Below are 24,012 nucleotides of genomic sequence, written 5' to 3' on the forward strand. Positions count from 1 at the left end.
TGTCACTCACTCACTCAAACAATGAAGATCACTATCCTCTCTAGATTGTTTAGTGCTCGCCCACTCTCCTACAAGAGTCACACTTACTATCTACGAGCAAGGTAGCTTATATAAACGCCTCAACATCCCAAATATAGCACATACCTCTTTTGGAATCTCCACGGCTACTAATTTAAAAACCTTCCGAAATTAGCTATTGCAACTCCTGTTGTAATATAAGTTGCAACATGGCCCTGACTGCTGACTTGACTGAGTTCTGGTTACGTTGCGGACGACCTCAAGACCCATCAACCTCCTGGTCATGCTTAGTCCGAGTCAATGCAGCCAAATCTCCCTATCCCGACTGTCGGCAACTAGCCTACCTCCTCAGTTCCTCATCACGCAGTCCCCTCGCAAGGGGCGCACGTCCTTGTGCGTCTTCATGAAACTTGCCAAACTTAGTCTTCAATTCACCTAAATTTGGTCTTCAAAGATTCTCCAAACTTGATCTTCAATTCATCCAAGTTTAGTCCTCAAATCTTCCCAATAATAGATCTTCAATCAATTAATTCAATCATCAAGGATTCTTCAAATCATATCTCCTTCATTCATACCATGAATAGATATTTCTTAAAATAAGCTCCACCATATTTAGTATTCAATCAAATCACCTAAATATGGTCTTGGTATGATCTTGTCTTCATGTTTCCAAGAATAATTCCACCAAGATCTTCAAGATAATATCCTCCATGTTATAGACTTACTAAAAATAATTCCATCAAGATCTCCAAGATGTTTAGCCTTGCAAGCTAAGTCTCCATGCCATGTCACCATGCTTTCCATGTCATCAATTATGCCTTGTCACTATGGTTGCCATGCCATCTTACCTTGGTGTCAAATCATGCCAATTTAAATAGTGCGGTTGCACTAACAAATATCAATAGCATTCACAAAACTCAATGTTCATAGCTGCCTCCTGAGGTAATTAATTAAGAACAAATGATTAAGAAGCTTGGTTATATCAATGCAGAACAATACCCCAATAAATATTCGCAGCAAAGAACATAAATGCAATAGAAATTAACCATTTGTGAGCTAAAATAAGCATTCCCATGGGGGTTGAGATCCCTACCTAACAAGTGACAGCCACCTCCTAAGGATGTTGGAAAGCCTTCGGTGATATCACCGTGTGATCGAATGATCCAAAAAAACCTTAGCTTTACTTTGAAAAACCTCTTCTTTGCCTGAACATTGGGCGCCAATCGAGGTAAATGTCATTCAATAAAGAAGGTGTGTTTAATTAGCACATTAATTACCAAATTAATTAGCATAGTATATTATAATTGAGGTGATTAGCCAACTCATACGAACATATGATTTTTTTATGTCAAATGTCGATTTTATTTTTGCCACATAAGCAAGACCTAACAGTCTTGATTTTTTTTTTGTTTTTGCCACATAAAGAAATCACAGTCTAGTAAATCGAAATTTTTTCATTTTTGTCCCTCTTTTGTAAAATCCGACAACCACAAGGTTTATTTTAAAAAAAATTCCCAAAATTTTTTAACTCAACTTTTGATTATTTCATTTAACAAATTATTGATATTGAGTTATTAACATTGACAAATAACTAACCATTAATTAATTATTTATATTTTCAAAGTAATTAATCAAAAGCATGACCAAAAATTTCAAAGAAACAAACTAATGGCAATATGGCATATGTTTGACTCTTCATCCTTTGTTGTTATGTTTGACTCCTACAAAAATTTGATGTGACTAGGAGAGATTGGACGAAGATGACTTTAAGGAGAATTTTGGCATTTTCAAAATAGTACAAAACAATATATAATATTAAAATTATTAAAAATAATAAAATATTTGAGACTTTTATTGACTGGTTGAATGGTTTTTGACTTCTGCATGGAATGGACCGCTGCCAAACAAGACACGTCAAATGTCTCATAAGTGGGTTGGAGAACATTGCATTTGTATTTCCAAATATACCCTTATGAATATCATGTATTTATGACTGATTTACTCCCATTTTATACTAATATCTAGAGGTGGGCACGGGCCGTCCGGAAAACCGGCCCGGCCCGTGCCCCGGCCCGGAACCGGCCCGCCGGTTCAATGACCCGGCGGGCCGGTTCATTGACCCGTAACCGGCCCGTACTGTATACAGACCGGTTACGGGTTGGGGGTTTCCCAACCCGTGACCCGGCGGGTTGACCCGGCGGGTCAAAACCCGGTTGGGCCCGGCGGGCCGGGTTAAACCCGGTTAATGTTATTGTTTTTTTTTTAATACTAAGACTTTGTTGGTTATGGGATTTGAACCCATGATCTTGAACTTGGATAACAAAAACCCAACCACTTGAGCTACAATGTGTTTCTAATAATTATTAGAAAGAATTATATATAGATAGATGTAGGATATGGATCAAAATATTTTATATATTTAATTTATAAAAAATTAAGAAACCATATACTAAATTAAAAAAATTATACAAATCAATTAGTAAAAATATCAAAAGTATCAAACAATAAATTTTCATAAATATTTTTTAAAAAAATAATTATTTTTGTTAATTGTCTTTTTACTCATAAAGACTAAATCTCTACGTATCTATGACTTTTTAAATTCTCTTAAATAGCAGACTCTTATTTGTCACATATATATTAGATTATTTTTGTTTCAATTTATAAAATAAAAAAATAAAAATTACAAAAAAATTGTTTTTTTAAATTATGTAAATCAATTTATAAAAAAATATATTAGTAAAAAGAATATCTTTGAATAATGGTTCACACCATATTATTTTTGATTTGTAACTTTTTTTCAATGACATACGATAAAGCACAATAATAACCTTATTAGTTAAAGACTCAAAAGTAAAATCTAGAGCCAACCCTAATTATAATAAATAAATAAGTTGATGATAACTTCAATTTAAAAATAAAGAATACTACTTGATATATACATTTTTGTTGCACTTAAAAAGATGTCTTTAATAATTTAATTTGATAGATAAATAAATTAAAAAAAATGTAGCTTTTTTTTATCCTTTTTTAAAATTATTTTTGATATGTCTTAAAAATTTTTTTAAGTTATTATAAATTATTTTTAAATTTTTTTGTTGTTTGGGATTAAATTTAAAAAATATTTTGTAACTTCTTTATATTTATTTATGTTTTAAACTATAATAAGAAAAATTTATAGGCCAATGGGTAATGTTATTTTTCTATGTGAGAGGTCCTAGGTTCAAACCCCATTCATGACATTTTTTGGTTATTTACAAAAACCCGCCGGGCCAAACGGCCTGGCCCGGACCCGGCGGGTTCTGTGATAAGCCGGGCCGGGTCCGGTTCATTCACAGAATGAACCGGACCCGACGGGCCTACTGGGTCAACCCGGCCCGGCGGGTCTCCCCTGTAGCACGGGCCGGTTCCGGGTCCGGTTTCCGGTGAACCGGACCCGGCGGGTCGGGCCGGGTTAACCGGCCCGTGCCCACCTCTACTAATATCATGTATTTATTTGCAGCAAGATTACAAACTAACTAACTATTAATATTTTTTTTTCTCTCCCACTACTGATTTTTGGTATATTAACCTTAATATCAAATCGGCTTTGTATTTCTCAAATATACCCTTGTGAATATCATGTATTTATGACGATTTGCTCTCATTTTATACTAATATCATGTATTTATTTCCAGGAAGATTACAAACAAACTAACCAGTAATATTTTTTTCTCTCCCAATACTGATTTTTGGTATATTAATCCTAATATCAAATCGGTTGTTCAATCTGTTCACCTCTAATTTATTTGTCATCTGAAATAGATTGATGATCTACTTGGTAATTATTTTCTGAATATCACCAATATTTATTGTTTAGCTATTGCTTTCATTTTTGTTAAATCCTACTTTACTTATTAGTGAATTATGTGACATTGTCTTATATTGCTAATATCATTGTATTTTAACTTGTTTTTAAAATAATATAGGCAACCCATTCAATTCAACCCTTTTTTGTTGTCTAGCAAAATTTTGATTTTTTTAAAAAAAAATAATAAACATCATATATATATATATACACATGGCCCTGAATAAGTATTTGTATGAAAATATCCATTACATGGGATTAAAGCAAGCAACTAAAACATTGGAAGGTTTATTAAATTATGAGGCTTTTAGGGGTATATTTATGTTTATATATTTATATTTTAGGAAAATCCTATAGAGATGGTTCCAAAACTAATATTATAGTGGGGGACAGAATAACTGTCAATTTGCAAATGGGAAATTGAGATCCACTTTATAAAAGTATGAATTTTTTCTCTCAAATATTTTGAACATCATGAATTTCAAATCCTGAAAAATGTTCAAAAATCTATTTCTAAGTCAAAACTCAATTATAATGACCACTCTATATATATGATAAATTATAACCATTAAAATAACATAAGATTGTTCTCATAAAAAAATAAATAAAGACACATGAAGAGTTCCACATTTCTCTTAAAAAATAAAATAAAAAATAAAAAATTGAAGCTTGAATCACACAAAAGAGAAAAACAAAAGCCATGGAGATATGGATGATTCCAGTTGTTCCCTTTCTCTTTTTCTCTCAATTATTTGGCATTCTCTCAGTAAAGATTCCAATAGCTTTTCCAATTCCTTACCAAGTCTTATTCACATCATTAGGGTTATTTAGTATCTCAGTATATATGCTGATGATCAAACATTGATTTAGTTTTCAGTAATGTTCGTACTGATGATCCAACATTGATTAGCTTTCTTGTTATTATTATTTTTCATATCTATCTTTTATCAAAAATAATATTTATCATGCTACCTGTTAATATCGAACATATATAATAAAAAGCCTCTGGCATTCCAATTTGATAGAGTGGTTATAAATGAATGATCTTCAAGGATGATTATTTTTTAGAGACTTTATTCTCTTTTTTCTTTATTTTCTTTATTTTTATCGGACCACCTAACCATCCCTAATGGTTTGGCGTGTCTTATGTACTCTATTGGTTCTTATTTATGTATTTATTCATGTATCCCTGGTCCCCCTTCACTTTTTGAGTGCTAGTTATGCTCCCGCACTTGTACCTATAATAGTTATATTTCTAATACATTTTAGATTTTTTATCCAATTATTTTTAAAAATATTAACATACACCATTATGCATGAATAGATTAATAATTTGATCAACATACACAAATGACATAATATAGTGTTTATATTATATAAGGATGTAACTATAAAACAAAAATAATATATACAAATTCTATCTTTATTTACCACTGGAAAATGCTCTAGGGTAACGGTGATAATTTTTTTTTTTTTATATAATGGGTGTGAGAAATTAAATATCTAATTGTTCAATTATTGTGATGACAACAGTGATAAATAAGAAAATTATTTGGCTACCTATGCAACATATAGGTAATGCCCCTAGTTAATTACTTTCTTACATGTTAAGAAATAAATTTCTCTTGTATATGAGAAAGAACAGTCAACCTTAACATAGCTTTTGAAAAATTAATTTCTCGAACTTTGTGAGTATTCCAAAACACAGTTCATATTTTTTTTAAAAAAATTAAACTCTTTAAAACTATATGATTTAATTGTTAATCAGTAATATCATTGCCACCACTGGTTCATAAAGTTTGCCTATTATTTGTTATATTATATGGAAAAAAAATTATTTTGATCTTATAATTTTTCTAGGTTATCCTCCACAGTTAATGTGTGAATGCATATAGTTTTATCAACTATCTTATTAGACTGTAGTTTATTTATTTTTTAGATCACGTGGACGAATCACTGTGAGCCAGAGACATGTATAGATGTATGTTGAATACATCACACAATCTCAATTTGGGGATCTATCATTTTTGTTCATCACAGGAGATTTTATTCACTAAATTTTTTATGAGATTGGGGATCTACCATTCGCATTAATTACATAAGATTTTATTCACTATGTTTTAGATGAAATTAGTGTTAGTAATTCATCTATTTTAAGAAAGTAAAATAGAGGATTTTTTTTCATTAAAAATTAAAATAAATAATAACTCAAAATTTAAAAATTATTGGTGATTTTAAAAAAACATTAATACTAAATAACTCCAAGGTTGAAATAATAATGATAATAAAAATAATTTATATTTTCAAACCATTCTTTACCTTTGTGAAGGTGAAGGAAAGTTTAGTTTTTCACTGCATGCGTTTGGGATTTATCGTAATATTAAACAAATTAAAAAAATAAAATAACAAATTTCGTTTGGATTAATGCCTTAAAAATAATGTTTTAAAGTTTCATAGAACTGCTTGTTTTTCTGATAATTTTTTTTATTGCCAAATTAAAAATTTTATTATAAACCATTTCTTATGTTAGAAAAATCTAAAGATTATTTTTTTTAACAAATAAGGGACAAGCACTGCCAATTTAAAAAAAAAAGTCAGAGACGTGCACAAATGTAAAATATAATAGTAAGCTCAGCAAACACCTATGGTCTTACCTTGAGTGGATTTTAGGGTTTGATCTAAGGTCTTCTCCTAAATGAACACATTAAATAAAGGACGTCATACCAATAGACCCAGAGATTATTAGTAAAAACCTAGAGATATTTCAATAAAAAAATTAGAGCGAAATATTTTTTCATATACTTTTTAACCAATGATATCTTGTTAAAAAAAAATTATTAGTTTTTTAACAATGTAGATAAGTCATTCTTTATATATATTTAAAGTTTTTTATTATTAAATTATAACCATATTTTAAGAGGAAATTAAACACTTAATTTTTTATATAAAAATTAAGTGTCTTACTGCTAAGCTACTCCACCAGTTACCTTCATAAATTAATTCAACATTACCCACAAATAAATATTTTTTTTTAAAAAAAAGAAAAGAAAAACAAGAAAGAAAACAATGAAGTGAGTCTACATCAGTTTGTCCAGGAGACAAATCTACAAAAAGATGTTGGAGCATAAAAATATTTGTCTTTTAAAAAATATAAATAAATTTTCATTCTAATCTCTTAATTCTTAAATGGTAGGAGTTAGTCATAGTGTGAATAAGATTCTTGGTCAAGTGAGTTTCCTTCTCTTTTGTCAGCAAAAGTGGGCCCTTTGAAGTTGGAAAAGGAAAAGTTGGAGAGCCATGACAAGCTTGAGTGGAGGCAAGATATTTCTTTCTAAGTTCTTCACTAGAATAATAAAATTCTCTAATCTTCTTTAATGTTTATTTTTTTATTTTTTAATTATAACTGACTGATATTTGATAAGTTCTCACTTTATTAGCCAAATGTTTTTTTTCCTAATTAATGGTGGCTTTTCTTTTATACCTTTTTAGTGCTGGCATTGCAATGAAGCACTCATAAAATAGTTTAAAAGAGGACTCTTTTTTTTTTTCTTGGTTAATAATAAAGAAAGATTGGGACAGGGAACAAGTCTTATTGTTAAGTTAACTAATTGATTAAGAGATTGAAAAATGAGGGCAATTATTCAAAAGGTAACCTTTCAAAAGATTTTCATTGTGATCTTGTTCATGCTTTTATGATAATAATTAATGATCTTGATTATGCTTTTGAATATGAAAAATTATTGTTTGAAGGTACTTTATTATATTTAACTTCAAGTGTTATATAGCTATGTAATGTCTTGATGGTTCAATTAAGCTCTAATTGACATGATCCTCAATTTACTTGCACTTTTGTTTTTTGGGCCTTGTTTCATTGGAGATAAGAGTTTAACAATAAAATATTAATTATAGCATGTGGAGTATAAAAACTAAAAAGAGATTTTTAGCATTGAGAGGTTTTGTTTCTTTCTCTCTCACTTTTTTTTTTTGTTAATATGGGACTAATTTCATCTTAATACAACTTAATATCTAAATCACATACAGTCTTAAAAATAGTGTATGCTGAAAAACAGTGTTTGGATAAAGAAAATAGAAAAATATTAATGATTTAAGTTGGGGATCCTACCATGTTTATCAAATACAGCATTTATTTTTTTGTAAATTTTTTCTAAATATTGATAAGGTTCCTCTTTAATTATGGGTTTTATAGAAAATCTCTAATACTTTTAATTGACAGAATGACCGTAGTTAGATTTTTTTAAACAATATTTTGGAAGTATTATTATTATTTTTAATTTCTACTCTTTATTGTACGGTCACTCTAGTAGTTTTTAATAATTCAAACTCTATTTTTATTATATGTTAGTATCTTAACTCATATAATTGCATTTGCAATCAATTTCTTCTTTTCAAATATATTTGGGGCCATTTATTCAAATTTTTTTCAAAGGAAAATTATTTTGATCTTATATGTTATCCTTTAAATAGATACTTTTAAATTAATTAATCAAATTTTCTTCAATTTTTTCTATTAATTTTGAATATCAACTCATTATGCATGTATATATATATATATATATATATATATATATATATATATATATATATATATATATATATATATATAACAATATGTCAACTGCGGAAGTTCGTAGTTGACAACAAAACAGTGCTCATGAAAGAGAGATAGAGAATCAATTATAATAATTCGTCAACTGTGAACGTTCGTAGTTGACAACAATGCCCATGGAAGACAGAGAGAAGAACAAGTAGAGTGTGTTGTGTTTTGTTTTATAGTTTTCCTATAGGCCTAGTAGAATACACTTTTCCTATAGGCCTAGTAATTACTGTTGGTTTCAATCCAAACGGTGGAAGACGAACGTTCATAGATATAACATCTACGAATGCTACACTCACATATATATATATATATATATATATTCAATGTGATACTAATAAAACTCCATTAAAAAAAAAATAGATCAAGCCCAATATATGCATTTTATGGGCTTAGGCCCAGTGTTCGACGAAAGTTTCCCAGATATTATTAGAAGGTTACATAAAGATGTTATTTATGGGCTTGGGGCAAGTCTCTAACGAAAGATACCCAAATATTACTACAAGGTTATGTAAATTTACTAAATAAAATAGAAAATTATCGTTTGCACCAGCTATAGTCTGCCACCATATTCTAAAATTTTAATTTTTATCAATTGAATATAATAATTTATAAATTTATTGCACTACAATCTCTCTCTTGTTTTTTTTCCCAATTAGTCATATCAATTTATGTGAAAACGGAGAGAATATATATATATTTTAGGAAAAATTAATTATAAATCTTTAAAAGTTTCAAAATATCTCATAACTTCTAACATTTGAATTTATTAGACAATTTTTTTTTTTCTGACAGTTTACTTTTCAGTCAATTCAGTTCACTCCGTCAGGTTATTCAATCTTACAACATATATTTCTCGCTTAAAATATATAATTTTTGTTTACCATTTCGTATTTTTGTGTAATTATATAAGTATTTACTTAACATATAACACATTTTCGTTTAATATTTGATTTTTTTATTTAATATCTGACATTTCTATTTAATATTATGTATTTTTATCTAAAAACGAGAGACATTTCCGTCTGGTTATTTTTATGACAAAAAAACAGGAAAAATATGATATTAAAAAAAATAGACTTTATGTAAATACTCAAACTCAGAAGGTTTTTTTTATGAATAAATAAATTTTAGAAGGACTATTTGTTCAATACGCATAGATTTTTATGAGTTGTGATTTTTAAAAAAAAAAAAATGACTGGTTAGCCTCATCCCGCGGGATTTGTCCCTCAAAAGAGAACCTAAACGTTAGGATTTCTTTTTTTAACTAATAAATTAGGATATTTTTCCAGAATATTTTATTATAAAAATATATTAATAAATAAAATAAAAATATGTGTTTTTATTTTTATTTTTATTTTTTATTTTTTGCCAAAATTAGGTTGAGTGCCATATCATTTCTAATTCAAAAGAATTAAGACCATCTTGTGTCCTTTTCCGGTACCTTTTGTCTATTTCAGCCGCCGCCGCCATCGCCGCCGTCCTTTTCTCGCCGGTAAGCACCACCATTCCCCCATTCCTCTCATCTTCATCTCTCTCTCATTCCCTCCTTCCTTGCTTCGTTCTCATTGAAACTGTGCTCCAAGGAAGCATGAATTACTTCTAGTTCATCGAAACTAGCTTCTTTCTCTTGCCTATTCGGATTGATTCCAGGCACGGGAGTGGTGGACTTGGGAGTGGGATTTGAGTTTGGATTTAGAGGAAATTTGGTTTTTTTTTTTGGTTTTTGATTTATCTTTCTTTCGGCTTTTCGAAATTTAGGGATTTGGGAAGAAAAGCATTTGTCAGAGAGTGTGTCTGTGATGGCCGTCGCACCAAATGCTTCTGGCTTATTTATTCCCTCCCAAAACTATCGCAGGCTTTCACCCTCTCGGTTACCTCTGATCTCCAGTTCGAGACCTAAGTCTCTGATTGCTATGGCTTCTCTCAGCATTGCCCCAACTCTTGGGATTTCGAATACCTTCTCCAGACTTAAGGAGCAAGGCAAAGTACGCCACTTTTTTATTTTTTTTGTTGAACTGATTCTTTTAATTCGCCGTTGGAGCTTGTTTCCTTGATTCTATATGATGTGAGCTAGTTATTGGTTAAATTTCATATTGGGCTTGTGTGATTACGTTCTTTTGATGTTTGATTATAAAAATGAATTTTTTTGAGAGGCCCCATTACAATTATGTCTTGTTATTTGGTCACTTGATCATGTTGGGATATCATATCATTCATAGAATAGAAATCCAAATCAAACTCCTTGTATACAACTGCAGAAAACTTTTTTTTTTTTTTAAGCCTGAGTATGCTCAAGAAGGAAAACTGAATTGCCAGATTGAAATGGGCATCTGAGAAAGATACTAATTGAATGTGCATGCTGCTATTAAGCTCAAAGATAGATTGGGACCAAAGAAGATTCGGCTTAGTGATGCTTCTTAGATGTTGCTTCTGCTATTGGTTGAGGGTCATGCCATTTTATAAGTGCGCTTTCATTGACCAAAGACAAAAAATTGGATTTTTGTTAGTGCTGTTTTGTTTGGTTCCTGTAATAATTTTGTGTAGAAAGTGGTTGTTCTAGTCAATGCTCATAAAGGTATTTATAGATTAAATCATATGCATTTGCGATTTCTAAATCAGTCAGGATTTCAAAGCTTGTGTATTGCTATGTGTGCACTCCTTTGTCTTAGTTTTACTATATTGCTATAACTAATATTGGTTCTGGTGTGTTACTGATGTATGCGGAGTGATGTTTTGATGGCTGGTATTAGATTGGGAAATTATTGATCTGTAGTTGGAACAATGAATTTTGGTTTTGATGTGAATTTTCTTTTTAAACACTATTGTTTTTCGTCATGAGACCTAGATATTTTTTGGTTTGCTCTGAAATATTTTCCTACCTCTGCTTTAGGTTGCATTGATACCTTACATTACTGCTGGTGACCCTGATTTATCAACTACTGCTGAAGCATTAAAAATTCTTGATTCTTGTGGTTCTGACATAATAGAGTTAGGTGTGCCCTACTCTGACCCTTTGGCAGATGGACCAGTTATCCAGGTTTTTCTCTGCTCGATTTTTTTGAGTCTTAGATATTTCTTTCGATTTCATGAAGTATGTCAATATTTAGGCTGCAGCTACTCGTGCTTTAGCAAGAGGGACTAGCTTCTCTGCGATCTTAGCCATGTTGAAGGAGGTATGTCTGTCCTAAATTATATGCTTTCGCTTAAAAAAACCATTTTAGGCTCAGATCTTCATTTTTACATCATGTATCCTTGATGTTAATGTATTTATTGATACTACCTTCATAACATATTAATAAAACAATGAACAGACTATATCACTGTGAGGTTTATGTATAGACACATAATAATTAATTAATTAATCAAAGCAATACAAAATTTAGGATAACATTCAGTTGCTTAATTAGTATTGTTTAAGATTCTTGGTAATGCGGGTAAACCCTATCATGAAGAACATTATTAAGGAAATTCTTCATCTGGGTTCCTAGGGAGCTGGTTGTTTCTTGAAAACTGGCCAAGAATTGAGGTAAGTGTGATAAATTTTTCTCACTTTCTCCTTTTTTAGTTCTTTGTTTAGTTTAAGTGAAGCTCATGAACACAGTGCCAAAAGAGAATAGAAATGAAGTTTTAGCTCCTATGATGGTGAGCCTGAGTTAGAGTTTTGACCTGAGTTTAGGTCTTAAATGACTTAATCAAGGTTTGGGCTAATATTTCTCATTTTTAATCCTGTTCTATTTCTGACACACCCATCATTTCATATCTCTCTCTCTTCTTGGAATGTAAAGCCTTTTCAACAGTTGTTATGGTTAGGTTACTTATTTCTTTTGCAGAAGACTTGAGGGTTTTCAAATCTATGTTAATATCTTCTCATTTCTTAGATTATGGCCATTCCTTTTTAAATGTGCAATGATGACATGGTGTTGCCTTTTATTCCCAAAAAATGTTCTCTTTGCCTCTTGATTAAAGTTTGTTAGATCTATCAAGTTGTAGATAAACCCAGCTAGTCTGAGTTAATCTGCCACACAATATTATTAGACCAAAAGATCCTTAAATATTAGTTTGATAGTTTTTTCCATATCTTTACTTTTATTTTCATTCTTTAATCACAATTAACATAAAATCTTTCAAAAGTGAAACCAAAATTGTGACTAAAACAAGAGAAATGGGCAAAATCACTTATCCAATCATTTTGTGCTAATTGCTCCATTATTGGCAAATTTAATGGTTCATTTAGAAATAAAACTTGAGTATCTAGACTAGAAAATCTCAAGCGGCATTTGTAATTTCCTTAGAAAAAAAATAAAATGAAAAAGATGTTGGGATGTGGTTTCATCAACAACTTCAAATTGGATTACAGTTACTACTTTATCCTGGATCGTGTGCTTAGTTCCTAGAGCTTTAGTAGACATCCAAATCATTTATTTGGTTATTTTATCAATTATTGTTTTCTTCTACCTTGTGGTACATATGTTCTGCTACTATCTCATGATGCCCCCTCTTTTATAATTTGCCCACAAATCTCTGATATGATTGTGTTGGACTGTCTAAGCAGGTTATACCTCAACTATCCTGCCCAATTGCTTTGTTTTCATATTACAACCCGATCCTGAAGCGTGGTGTTGAGAAGTTTATGGGCACCATAAAAGATGTGGGTGTACATGGTAATTGTCCAGATAATTTTCTAGCTCTTAGTGGATATCTTAATGTCTTGTTGATGCGAGAACTTTGTTGAAATTTCTTAATTTATGGCTTAATGAAAGCTGATCCCCACATGCTTTCCATTAGATATTCATTTCTTGGAAATATGGCCAAATTAATTTTGCCATGTAAAGCCAAGTTATCTGGTGAGATATTAATTTAAATTCTCATAGAGGGTTGGAGCTTATGAAAATTGAAGACAAATTAATTTGTGGATATGTGGATGTGTGGATGAAATCCAGATTTCATCTCGATATTTTGTATAAAATCTTAAACAATCATGTTGATTTAGGAAATTCATGAATTGTATTGAAGCTTTTAATTAACATCTTAACAATTTTTTACTGTTCTTTGGAAATTTTTGTGCTTTGCTGAACATAAATGATCAAATGGAAAATGTTAATGTTTATACTTGAACCCTTATGTGTTTATTCTTTTATGATAAATGACAATTAGTTTATCACACATGTTTATTCAAGCAAGATTTTTTCTTACTATCATTCACTGACCTTTCTTTCTAACATATCAGATTTGGCTGTCATATAGAAACTTGCTTGGTAATTATGGCATTGTAACAAGGGATAGGATTTTGCAGGACTTGTGGTGCCTGATGTTCCATTGGAAGAGACCGAGGTTTTGAGAAATGAGGCTGCTAAGCATGGTATTGAATTGGTAGGCACTTTTTCTATTTGGACCTTCTGTTTCAACTCTTTTGTTTTGGTTTTTATCTTTTTTGACTTTTTTTAATTTAAATGGATCTTTTGAAATTAAGGACAATCATATCAATCCAACTATATCATTGGCACCAAGTTGCTTGACATGTTTGTCAGAAACTGACACAGAGTTGTGCCTGCAAAATCATATTTAAAAACATTTTGTAAATTCTAGTTTGGAGAAAATTCTATAGAAAGTCTCAATTTTTGTTGTGTGAAATGGTTTTGCACTGGTCATGTGGAAGTTGATTGTAAGCAGCTTCCTCACGAAATCCTTCTGCAGTTCAAAGCTTTTAGTCAGATTATGTAATTTTTACAGTGATATTTTATGGCAAACAGATTCACTATTACAAAGAGACCCAAAATGCTTTATAATAGCAAGCTTTGCCTAGAATACCAACATCTCTAACCCAATATGATTACATTGATCAGTACATTTTTCTGTTTTCTGTTGTTTTTTTTTTTGGTAGAAATTTATCATCGCTTGTATTCTAGAAATTTATCTCTTGTTATATACCAACTTAAACTCATCTTGTTGGTTAAGGATAATCTTTATTCATTCATGTCCATGACTACGGGCCACCGTCTGTATAAAATTATTGATATCCATTTCCTTTGCTTTGTCTGAAACTGTGGTTTTTTTAATGTTCAATATCATAGCTATGTTTTAAGCAACACTACTTCTGTCCAGGTCTTCTTGATCATAGGGATCAGCTATGTAGCCATGGGTTTCACTTGTTGTTTATAAATCATTTAGTTAGGTTAGATCCGTAGCTAATTAAAACAATGTTTTAAATGGTTTTTTGAGCTTTCCTTATAATTTGCATTTGGTACTGTACTAAAGGTGTTGCTTACTACACCCACTACTCCACAAGAAAGAATGAAAGCCATTGTGGAAGCTTCAGAAGGATTTGTTTACCTTGTAAGTCTTTTCTTTCCTGTTAAACTGAGATGTTTATGTATTCTAACTACAGATCTAACACATGTATAGAACTTTAGAATGCTTAGTGAAATATGATGCTAATATGTACTTATTGATGTTTTGCAGTATTTATCACGTCCATGGGATTTTCTATGATAGTCAATTCCTAATGTGATAGAAATTATTATACTGCAGATATAGTTAACAAAATATGTATTGCATACGCATATCAGTACAAGAAGAGATAATTTGTTGAGCAGGTAGGCTGGCATGATGATTTACCTTTTTTTTTTGTGTGTGTGTGTTGATATGGAGAGCTTCTTGGTGATTGTGCATGCTTAGAATGTCCTTGAAGCATCAATATGAGCCACTTGCAGGCTAACTTTTTGGAGAGAGGCTCCAAGCTTGATGTTGAATTATAAATCAACTCATATTCAAATCTTTGTTGAGGCTTTCTGTACTTTATTGGTTCATGACATCTTGTGAACCCAATATTCTGTCTTTACTTCTCCTAAATACTTTCAAAGAATCTCCAATTAAGAACCTTAAACTGATGCACTAAAAGGTATTGCGCATGGCTTAAACTATGGCATATCTGCCTTTGCAAGAAGGTTATTGAAGAAAGGTTACTTAACACTGTCTGTAATGCCATGACATCAAATAGTAGAACATATGCTTAAACCGCTGACTTATAGGATAAATATTTATTTTCTTATGAGTAAGAACCATTTGATTTTATCAGCATGTCAAATTTCATCTGAGAGTTCTGTTGCATTTTGACGTGCTTGTTCAGTGTTGCATCTTGCATTTGTGAATTTCTTTACTTAAGTACTCATGGGGAACAAAACTTTCATGTAGGTAAGCTCTGTTGGAGTTACAGGTGCTCGTGCATCTGTGAGTACGCGTGTTCAATCCCTACTGCAGGAAATTAAGGAGGTCAGTACTACCATGGATCACTCTTTTAAATCTCTCGGCACTTCTCTAAATTGCAAATAAAATGAACTCACATACCTTGGCATAAAAAACCTCCCAAATTGTGAAGCTTGGTGTCACATCAAGAACTGCCTTTCTTTAGGTATTACTAATGAACATCAATAGGACTTGTATTAAGTGATAGAGAGAAAAATTCATGTATTGAGTCTTGAGGCCAAGGAATTCGTCGCCAACTGCCTTTTTATAAGTTTTCTTTCCAAATACTGCAGTACTTTATCAGATGTAATTCATCACCAGACTGAGTAAACAGTTAAAGAAAAATCTCTTCTTTTCTCTCTTTTGCAGGCAACTACAAAACCAGTTGCTGTTGGATTCGGAATATCAAAACCAGAACATGTGCAACAGGTCAGTTCAGTTCATTGCATTGACAAAGTAACTCTTTGAAAAATAAATTCATTGATATTCATTTGCTGCAGGTTTCTGGATGGGGAGCAGATGGTGTGATTGTTGGAAGTGCCATTGTGAAGATTTTAGGAGATGCTAATTCTCCCGAGGAAGGATTAAAAGAGCTCGAGAGCTTCGCCAGGTCCCTAAAGGCTGCACTTCCCCGAGGACAGTAGCCGATGAACACCGTACTTCTTCATCATCATCAAAATGTTAAAATTCTCCGGCATTTGGCAGTGATAATGTTGTCTTGTGGATCTTTTGTTGGAAATTTTGATTTGATATTCAAAATTTCGCGGTCGAGCAATTATTGCAGTGATCTCTGGCTGTACCCTACTTGTTGATCTGGTGAAATGTGGCTAAACTTTGTTGAACCTGTTTTATCAGGAGTTGTATGTGAATGAGGAAATAATAATCTCTGCCTTTTAATATTTTCTAGAATTGTTTTTAATCACAAGTGAATTCTAGTATAGAAATGATGAATACAATAAAATATAAAAAAGTTTTGAAATGTTAATAGAGGGATTAGCGAATTTGATTGGAGAAATTTCCAGCTTTAATTTAAATTAACACAATATATTAATACTTAGGTTAAAATATCAAAATAGTCCCCATATTTTGTGTTTTTCGTCCTTTTAGTCCCTCTAATATAAAATCCCTCTTTTGGTCCTCGTAATTTCACATTTTTGTCTTTTTGATCATTCTAATTGACGGATCTATCATTTTGGTCTTTCCAGTTGATGAATTAGAGAGACCAAAAAAGATAAAAATGTGTAAATACGAGGACCAAAAGAGAGGATTTTACAATTAAAAGACAAAAATGTGCAAATACAAAGACCAAAAAGACGAATTTTATATTAGAGGGACTAAAATGACGAAAAACAAAAAAATAGAGGAACCATTTTGATATTTACACCTAATACTTATAATAGTTATATTAATTTAATGGAGTTACAGCCCAAGATGAATTCAAACCAAGTCTATTTGCATTATTGTGTATTTCGGAGGACCTAAGTGCAATTGTGCAATTTGATCTAAAAAACAAAAGCTGGAGTTTTGGAGTGTGTTTGATTATCATCATCTTCCTCTCTTCTTTCTCTGTTGTTCAACTGGGGCAACAATGCCGCGAAACCCTAAGCGGAACAAGACCACACAATCCCCCAAATCCTCTGCTAATCTCTCCTCCTCCTCCCCTGATCCGTTCCCGGAGCATCACCAACCCACGCCTGCCCAATGCCGTGCCGTCCGCGACGACCTTCTTGCCCTCCATGGCCTCCCCAGAGACCTCGCCAAGTATCGCAATCCTGACCCCTCCGACGAAGCTCCTCCGGAGAAGACCGTCCTCGATGGCGTCGTCAGCACCCTTCTCTCCCAGAACACGACTGACTCCAACTCCCGCCGTGCTTTCCTCTCCCTGAAGTCCGCATTCCCCGCGTGGGAGGATGTAAACTACTAAACCCTTGTTGATTCTTCTTTGTTGATCCTTATCTTTGTTCTTGATCGGTTGGTTGCCGCTTTGAAGGTTCTTAATGCTGAGCCGAAACGAGTGGAGGATGCCATCAGGTGCGGGGGCCTGGCGGTGACTAAGGCGTCGAGGATACGAAGTATTTTGAAGGATGTGATGGAAAGAAGGGGGGAGATTTGCTTGGAGTACTTGAGGGCCTTGTCTGTGGGTGAGGTGAAGGCTGAGCTCTCTAGATTTAAAGGGATTGGCCCTAAGACGGTACCTTCTCTTTTGACCTTTCTATTTCTCAATGTTTTTGGTGGTTTGGATTTAGTTTTAATGCAAAGAAATGAACCAACTTGCTTGTCGTTTTTAGCTTCTTTGATCCCAAAGCAACCAATGATGGTGCTTTAGCTTGGTTGAATACGTGGGGATGGTGATATGTTAACTTTTGTTTTAGTGGTTGGCCTTGGCCACCTTTGATATTAACTCTAGATTTGATAAGCAATTAAATGTTGGATATCTTCTCCTCTCCTTTGTCCTTTACTCCTTTAGCTTTTCTTATGTGTTTTTGGTATTTTGGAGTTAGTGTTGACACAGAAATGGAACCGAATTGTTTGTATTTTTTTTAGCATTTTTTAGCGTGCTTTCTTTCTTTCTTTCTTTCTGTGTGTGTGTGCACGCACGCTTATGCTCACAATGCAACAGATGCTGGTGCTCTGGCTTGGTTGGATTGATGGGGATGTTGAAATGTCAACTCTTGTTTTAGTGAATTTGCACGCTGGTATATACTTGTTCGCCTTTGTCATTGACTCTAGATTTGATAAGCAATTAGACGCTTAGTATACTCTTCTTTGTGTTTATCTTTTCCTCAGTCGTTTCTATGCTAGTGGTTATTAGTTTGAACTCTAAATATGGGACCAATGTGTTTGTATTTTTCCTTTTTCTTGTTGACTTTTGGTGGTGTAAATTTAGTGTTGACACAAAGGAATGGAACCAACTTGTTTGTCTTTTTTAGTTGTCTTGCTTTGAATACCACAAATAATTGTGTTCTACCTTGGTTGAGTTAAGTGGGAATGTTTGTGTATCAACTCTTGTTATAGTGATTTGAACACTAGTATATACTTGCTTATCTCTTTTCTTGTTTGGTGAGCTGTGGCAATGACTAATTACTTGTTAGCTTTTGACATTGACTCTGCACTTGACAAAGCGTGCAATGATGGAAACTATGCATTAACTTTCCTCTTAATTTTGTTGGTCAGCATGATTGCCAAGCCAAGGGTGTTCAGGGTTAAGTACATTCGTGAAATGGTTCATGGCATGAAGCTTGATATATGATTTGGAAAATGCTAGAACTAATTATCTATGCAGTGTTTGGGAAAAATCATCAAAGTTCATACCTTTTTATTTTCTGCTAGTGATTAAAACACTTTATGTTGTATCTCATTTTTTCCATTGTAGATTTTTTAAAGTTGAGAGGATGGTTTGAAAATGCTCACCAGTCATTAATTCACGGGCTCTTGAGGAAGATGGTTATTTGTGATTGCTCATTTAAAAATGGAATTTTCTTGGTAAAATAGGAGCCACATTTTGAGTCCTGAGATACTTCTTAGCTTGAGATAATCTTAGATACATTGTTCCTATGCAGGAGCACCTTTCTCCTTTATTGTTATGTGACATGGGTGTACTTTCCTATATACCTTTGTTTACTCATTTGGTCTTATTTACTTCTATCATATGCCTTTGATGTAATTGGCACTAATTACATGCTTGAGGGGCTCTGAATTTTAGTCGAAAACGCTAAATTCATAAGCTGTTTTGGTAGATTTCTCTGTCCATTTTTTGTTTACATTAGGAGGACTTGATTTGCAATTCATGATGTCCTTTATCAGAGTTGGTTTCTTATATGTCATTTGTTTGGTGTTACCCTTTTGAATGAGGAACACTTGCTGGATCAATCCAACTCAATAGACATCTGGATGAGTTTAAAGGTGCTATACATCAGTAGGCTTATCTCTTAATTCAACTAAAAGGTATGGTGGAAGCACAACTCATTGTATTTTCTAGTCACCTTGTTGTGTAGTTGAGGAGGCCTTTTTGTTTAAAACATTAAGATATATTTCAAGGAAGGTAACTCATGATCTTCAAAGTTAGTCTGATGTATGATGTGCAAAATTCATTTTTTTCATTGAATTGTCTTGAGTGTAGAATAAGAATGAGATGTATGACGGACTTTCTTTCACATAAGGATGAACCCTAGTCACTGTGCCATATCTAACATTTAAGAACTGTCTACTGGATCCTCATTGTAGTAGAGTAGTTATTGTCTCATTCGCCATGTGGCTGCTATTTAAAGTGGTGCCATCTTATCAGCAGCAGTTGTACGTTTTGTACTTTCATTGATGAGTGCCTTGATGCACATGCTAACTGTCTGATTGTCTGGTCCTGGAAGCTTCCCAGCCTATTTCATAATTTTGTTAACTCACAGTTCACTAATTTTGTTTTGGATATAACTTTTCTTTTTTTAATGGATCACTACGAATTTTGAATTTGACCATATAAATTACATAACTTTCATTGGGAAATATCATCATTTAATTGTTTTCTTTGTAAAGCCAGAGAGTGCTTTGCAATGAAAAACTGAACGACCCTGAACTTCGCACTCTATGAACATTCTGCTATTAACCAATTGCAGTGCAACTTTTTGTTTTGGGCTTTACAAGTTATGTTTCATATTCTAATGGTTCCTTTTCATTTGAGAAGGGCTAGATAATCAGAAAATTTAGTATCTTTTTTGAACTTTAACCATGTTCAGTACTCTTTTAAATTTCTAGCAACAATTTATTTTAAAGTTCTATCCATGTTTGTGCAATTTGGGCTGCCCCTGTATATGATGGCTGTTTGAACTTCCTATGATGGCAGGTAGCATGTGTTCTAATGTTCCATCTTCACCAAGATGATTTCCCAGTGGACACTCACGTGAGTATATCTTTTGACCAAATTTTCACTTTTTCTGCATCTTGCTGTTAATAAGTAATTGTGTAACAAGTGTACTATAGGTATTTCGGATTACAAAGGCTATTGGTTGGGTACCCATGAAAGCAGACAGGGAAAAGGCATATCTACATCTCAATAATAGGATCCCAAATGATTTAAAGTTTGACTTAAATTGTCTTCTAATCACACATGGTAAGCTTTGTCCAAGATGTGCCAAGAGGGCCAGTAACCAGCAAAGCACAGACTCTCCCTGTCCCCTCACAAAGTTACTCTCGTAGCTCGGCAAAGGTGCTATTTTCTTACTCTTTGCAGCTTACCATGCCCTCTGAAGTAGTTCTGTTTTATACTTTTAGTTGTGAAAAAAATAGGAGTGCCCTTCATAGTGTTGATGGTGAAATCTGTGTGGTTGCCCAACTGACCATTTGATATCACCGTGCTCATCTAAAACACTAGCATAAATGCTAGATAATGATCAATTGAGCGATATAACACACCTGAGCCCCCACCATTATCCCCCTCTTTAGACGACCTTTTGCTATTCTACCTATTAAGATATGGTAATGGCTGATGACTTGATTGGGTTTCTTGCTCTTTGTAATGCCAATTGTTTAGGTGGAAGTCAAGCAAGAGAGCAGAATGTACTAAAGTAATAAAAGGATTTGGTGGGGGTTGATGTTCTTGAAAGGCAATGCTGGATGGTGTCCACCTGTCAAGTGAAATCCATATTTTAATGTTGAGATTTGGTTTGGGATAATGGAATAATATGCATTTGATATTCTTGAAAAATCTTAAAACTCGAAAGCTAGAAAGTGGGGTCCAATAAAGCAAGTACTAATGACAGATTCATATTGTTGTTTATTTACAATGATAGAGGTTGACGACTTGATTTATTTGCTATCCTATACTTTTGGTGCTAAAGGAGATTTGCTACGATACGAAAACTATTTTATTTGCTTGCATCATCATCCACTACTAATATTCTTTGGTGGCTTAATTAGGTAATGTTCCTTCTGAGGACATCTTTGTTTCTTAGTATCTATTTGTTGCTGTCTTTGTGAACTTGTTTACAAGAAGATGCATGTGGTTGGTACCATGACTTGGTGAAACTGCTTTACTTATATAAATTAGTTGTCCCTCTCTCTAAAAGGTTCTGCGCTATGAACCGTAAACTCTTCTTATTGGGCTAATGCTTAAAGATGCAGATAATGTTTAGTTGAGCAAAATAGTATATGCTGCCAGTAGATGAGTCTGGAACTGAACAAATGCATTCCCCCACTTGACCTTTTTAGATTACAGCAATCTTGTGCAGTGGTACCCTTTAGTTTTGATATATTGATTTTATATATCTAGTTGCAGTAGTCACATTGTTGTTACATATATTTTAAGTGCTTAGAGACCATTGTTTAGATGAAGATTACAATGCGTATCTGAATATTATATGTAAAGGTCCAACAACAGGCACCTGTTAACTCTGATGATGGACTTTTTTTAAGCCTGAGCTCTTTTCCTTCTTCAAATTGACTCTACAACTTGTATGCTATCAAGTATAATTAAATGTTCTTTTCTTGCAGCATATTGACATTGTATAAATGGAAGTTTGATGTTTCACTTATTTAGTTCACTGGTTCCATCAAAACTACCTTCTCCAGAGAAGACATAGATGGGACGGGATCCACTAAATTCTGGTTCTGCTTCTACAAGTGTCATCCAACTCAAAAGCAACAACTGTCCTGTTTCCTGCAACAAGGAAGAGAAGAAACTCCGATTGTTCGGCTTTGAGTTGGATGCGTCTGACCATAAGGCCAATGAGAAAGAGCGGTATCTGAGCAACTCTGTTGAGGATGTAGATGCAAAAGAAGACGGTGTGCTGATATCTTCGCACTCTTTCTCTGTCGCGAAACAGAAATCAGACAAGGAAAAGTGCTTCATACCTGAAGCTGAAAACAAGAAGTACGGATGCCAGTTCTGTTTAAAAGAGTTTGCAAATTCTCAGGCACTTGGGGGCCATCAAAACGCTCACAAAAAGGAGAGACTGAAGAAGAAAAGGCTGGAGCTGCAAGCCAGGAAGGCTGGCATCAATTACTACCTCCAGCCCTTAATCAAAAGCCATGGCTTGGGATACAACAACTCGTCACGATGGTCCTATGATACACCAAGATGTGTTCCGGAATTCCTGCTCCTAGAAGAATCTCATGGAAGTTTCAAACCTATGGATCAGAGTTTTTATATGAATGGACTTTGCAACTCCGGCGTGCCAGCTTTTGAATTTCGTGCTTCCGTTCCTCAGAGCACCTGTTCATTTGGGATGATGCAACCAGACTTGCTCAAGGAGAATATGCCTGTGATTCTCAAGCCTTTATCCTTTTCCTCTTCTGGTCAAAACCATAAAACTTTAGATCTACAGTTGGGCCCTCCAACAGCCAGGAGTACTCTTTTTACCTCACCGAAGAATGGACTCTAATCTCTTTTGTTTTTCACCATGTATTATAATTATTTAGGTATGATGCAAGCCTTGTAAGGTACTATTCATGCCATTTTCAAGTTCATGAGGTTCTTGAACCAGGAGAGCCAAAAGATAAGGCTCATGGTTTTAGACAAACAAGGCTTAATAGCATTTGAATATAAAAAGTGTTCAAGAGTAGAGAGAACTTTATGTATGTGATAGTGTTTTTCATTGTTGTATTATTCTTTTGGGTTTATGCATGTGGTCAAATTTCATGGAATTTTAATCTTTGAATATTATGCAAACGTAGGTGATATTTTCTGGAGGATCTTCCCAAGAAAATTGGGTTGATAAAGTTCAATAGTAATATTGATTCAACTTTGTTGTTTGTAATATTTGTATTTGCTTCATGATAAGTCAAAATGATTTCTATCAGTGTTATTGTTCATATAAAAAGAGCTCAATTATTCACCAAATTTTACAATAATAGACAAAATGTAATTAGTCATCCATTATCTCCTTGTCTATAGCAATGAAAACTTTAAAATTTCTGATTGTGATAGACCAGAAGTTATTTTTATTGATCTTAAAATAGATTTTATTTTTCCATAAATATTTTTTTTTTTTCATTGGAAGAAAGATCTGAGATCCAAATCCTTTTGCAGCCTTAATGACAGCCTTGACAGCTAAAATTTCCACTTTAATCTTAGAGTAACGAATAACTCATCATCTTTATGTTTAGATCTCTTAAGATATCATATTCCTATTAAATAATATATATGATGTTCAAATCCCACCAATCAAACATTATTGATGTCACAACTTGACCCACTACATTTGATGGACAAGTCTGTCAAGTCCTTTGGCTATATAAATATAATGCTATGCAAATAAATTAATATCTTTTTTTTTTCCTCTTATTACACACAATAACT

The 24,012-nt window shown here is 32.9% G+C and overlaps 3 protein-coding genes across 7 annotated transcripts; all 3 read left to right on the forward strand.

The window, feature by feature from the left end:
• Positions 1–9,861: 9,861 nt before the first annotated feature.
• Positions 9,862–16,624, forward strand: LOC120267894 (tryptophan synthase alpha chain-like). 2 transcript variants are annotated; one of them, XM_039275571.1, is made up of 10 exons: positions 9,862–9,975; positions 10,242–10,468; positions 11,374–11,520; positions 11,591–11,656; positions 13,036–13,144; positions 13,777–13,853; positions 14,739–14,816; positions 15,675–15,752; positions 16,095–16,154; positions 16,226–16,624. In XM_039275571.1, the coding sequence occupies exons 2-10, from the start codon at positions 10,283–10,285 to the stop codon at positions 16,367–16,369; spliced, it is 945 nt and encodes a 314-aa protein (XP_039131505.1). In that variant the 5' UTR covers positions 9,862–9,975; positions 10,242–10,282; the 3' UTR covers positions 16,370–16,624. The 2 variants fall into 2 exon arrangements, with proteins under 2 accessions (XP_039131505.1, XP_039131506.1); XM_039275572.1 differs by having other exon boundaries at positions 9,873–9,975; positions 10,339–10,468.
• A 445-nt stretch (positions 16,625–17,069) lies between these two features.
• LOC120267020 (putative DNA glycosylase At3g47830) lies at positions 17,070–22,379 on the forward strand. Of its 4 annotated transcripts, none has more exons than XM_039274700.1 (5): positions 17,070–17,637; positions 17,716–17,916; positions 20,560–20,616; positions 20,697–20,922; positions 21,247–21,328. In XM_039274700.1, exons 1-4 carry the CDS (start codon positions 17,314–17,316, stop codon positions 20,910–20,912), a joined length of 798 nt encoding a protein of 265 aa, XP_039130634.1. In that variant the 5' UTR covers positions 17,070–17,313; the 3' UTR covers positions 20,913–20,922; positions 21,247–21,328. The 4 variants fall into 4 exon arrangements, with proteins under 4 accessions (XP_039130634.1, XP_039130635.1, XP_039130633.1 ...); XM_039274699.1 differs by lacking the exon at positions 21,247–21,328 and adding an exon at positions 22,284–22,379 and having other exon boundaries at positions 17,071–17,637; XM_039274698.1 differs by lacking the exon at positions 21,247–21,328 and adding an exon at positions 22,206–22,342 and having other exon boundaries at positions 17,071–17,637.
• On the forward strand, positions 22,272–23,363 carry LOC120267019. The gene has a single exon (XM_039274697.1). It carries the CDS (start codon positions 22,295–22,297, stop codon positions 23,093–23,095), a length of 801 nt encoding a protein of 266 aa, XP_039130631.1. The 5' UTR covers positions 22,272–22,294; the 3' UTR covers positions 23,096–23,363.
• Positions 23,364–24,012: the final 649 nt, after the last annotated feature.

The sequence above is a fragment of the Dioscorea cayenensis genome, chromosome 8, assembly GCF_009730915.1.
Source record: "Dioscorea cayenensis subsp. rotundata cultivar TDr96_F1 chromosome 8, TDr96_F1_v2_PseudoChromosome.rev07_lg8_w22 25.fasta, whole genome shotgun sequence".
Taxonomy (NCBI): Eukaryota; Viridiplantae; Streptophyta; class Magnoliopsida; order Dioscoreales; family Dioscoreaceae; genus Dioscorea; species Dioscorea cayenensis.

Excerpts from the sequence above, each read along its gene's own strand:
- LOC120267894 (XM_039275571.1), top strand. The coding sequence starts at position 10,283 with ATGGCCGTCGCACCAAATGCTTCTGGCTTATTTATTCCCTCCCAAAAC. Across the intron at positions 14,817-15,674 it reads CAGAAGGATTTGTTTACCTT|GTAAGCTCTGTTGGAGTTAC; the intron begins GTAAGTCTTTTC and ends ACTTTCATGTAG. Across the intron at positions 15,753-16,094 it reads TACTGCAGGAAATTAAGGAG|GCAACTACAAAACCAGTTGC; the intron begins GTCAGTACTACC and ends TCTCTTTTGCAG.
- LOC120267020 (XM_039274700.1), top strand. The coding sequence starts at position 17,314 with ATGCCGCGAAACCCTAAGCGGAACAAGACCACACAATCCCCCAAATCC. Across the intron at positions 17,638-17,715 it reads CATTCCCCGCGTGGGAGGAT|GTTCTTAATGCTGAGCCGAA; the intron begins GTAAACTACTAA and ends GCCGCTTTGAAG. Across the intron at positions 17,917-20,559 it reads AAGGGATTGGCCCTAAGACG|GTAGCATGTGTTCTAATGTT; the intron begins GTACCTTCTCTT and ends CTATGATGGCAG.
- LOC120267019 (XM_039274697.1), top strand. The coding sequence starts at position 22,295 with ATGGGACGGGATCCACTAAATTCTGGTTCTGCTTCTACAAGTGTCATC.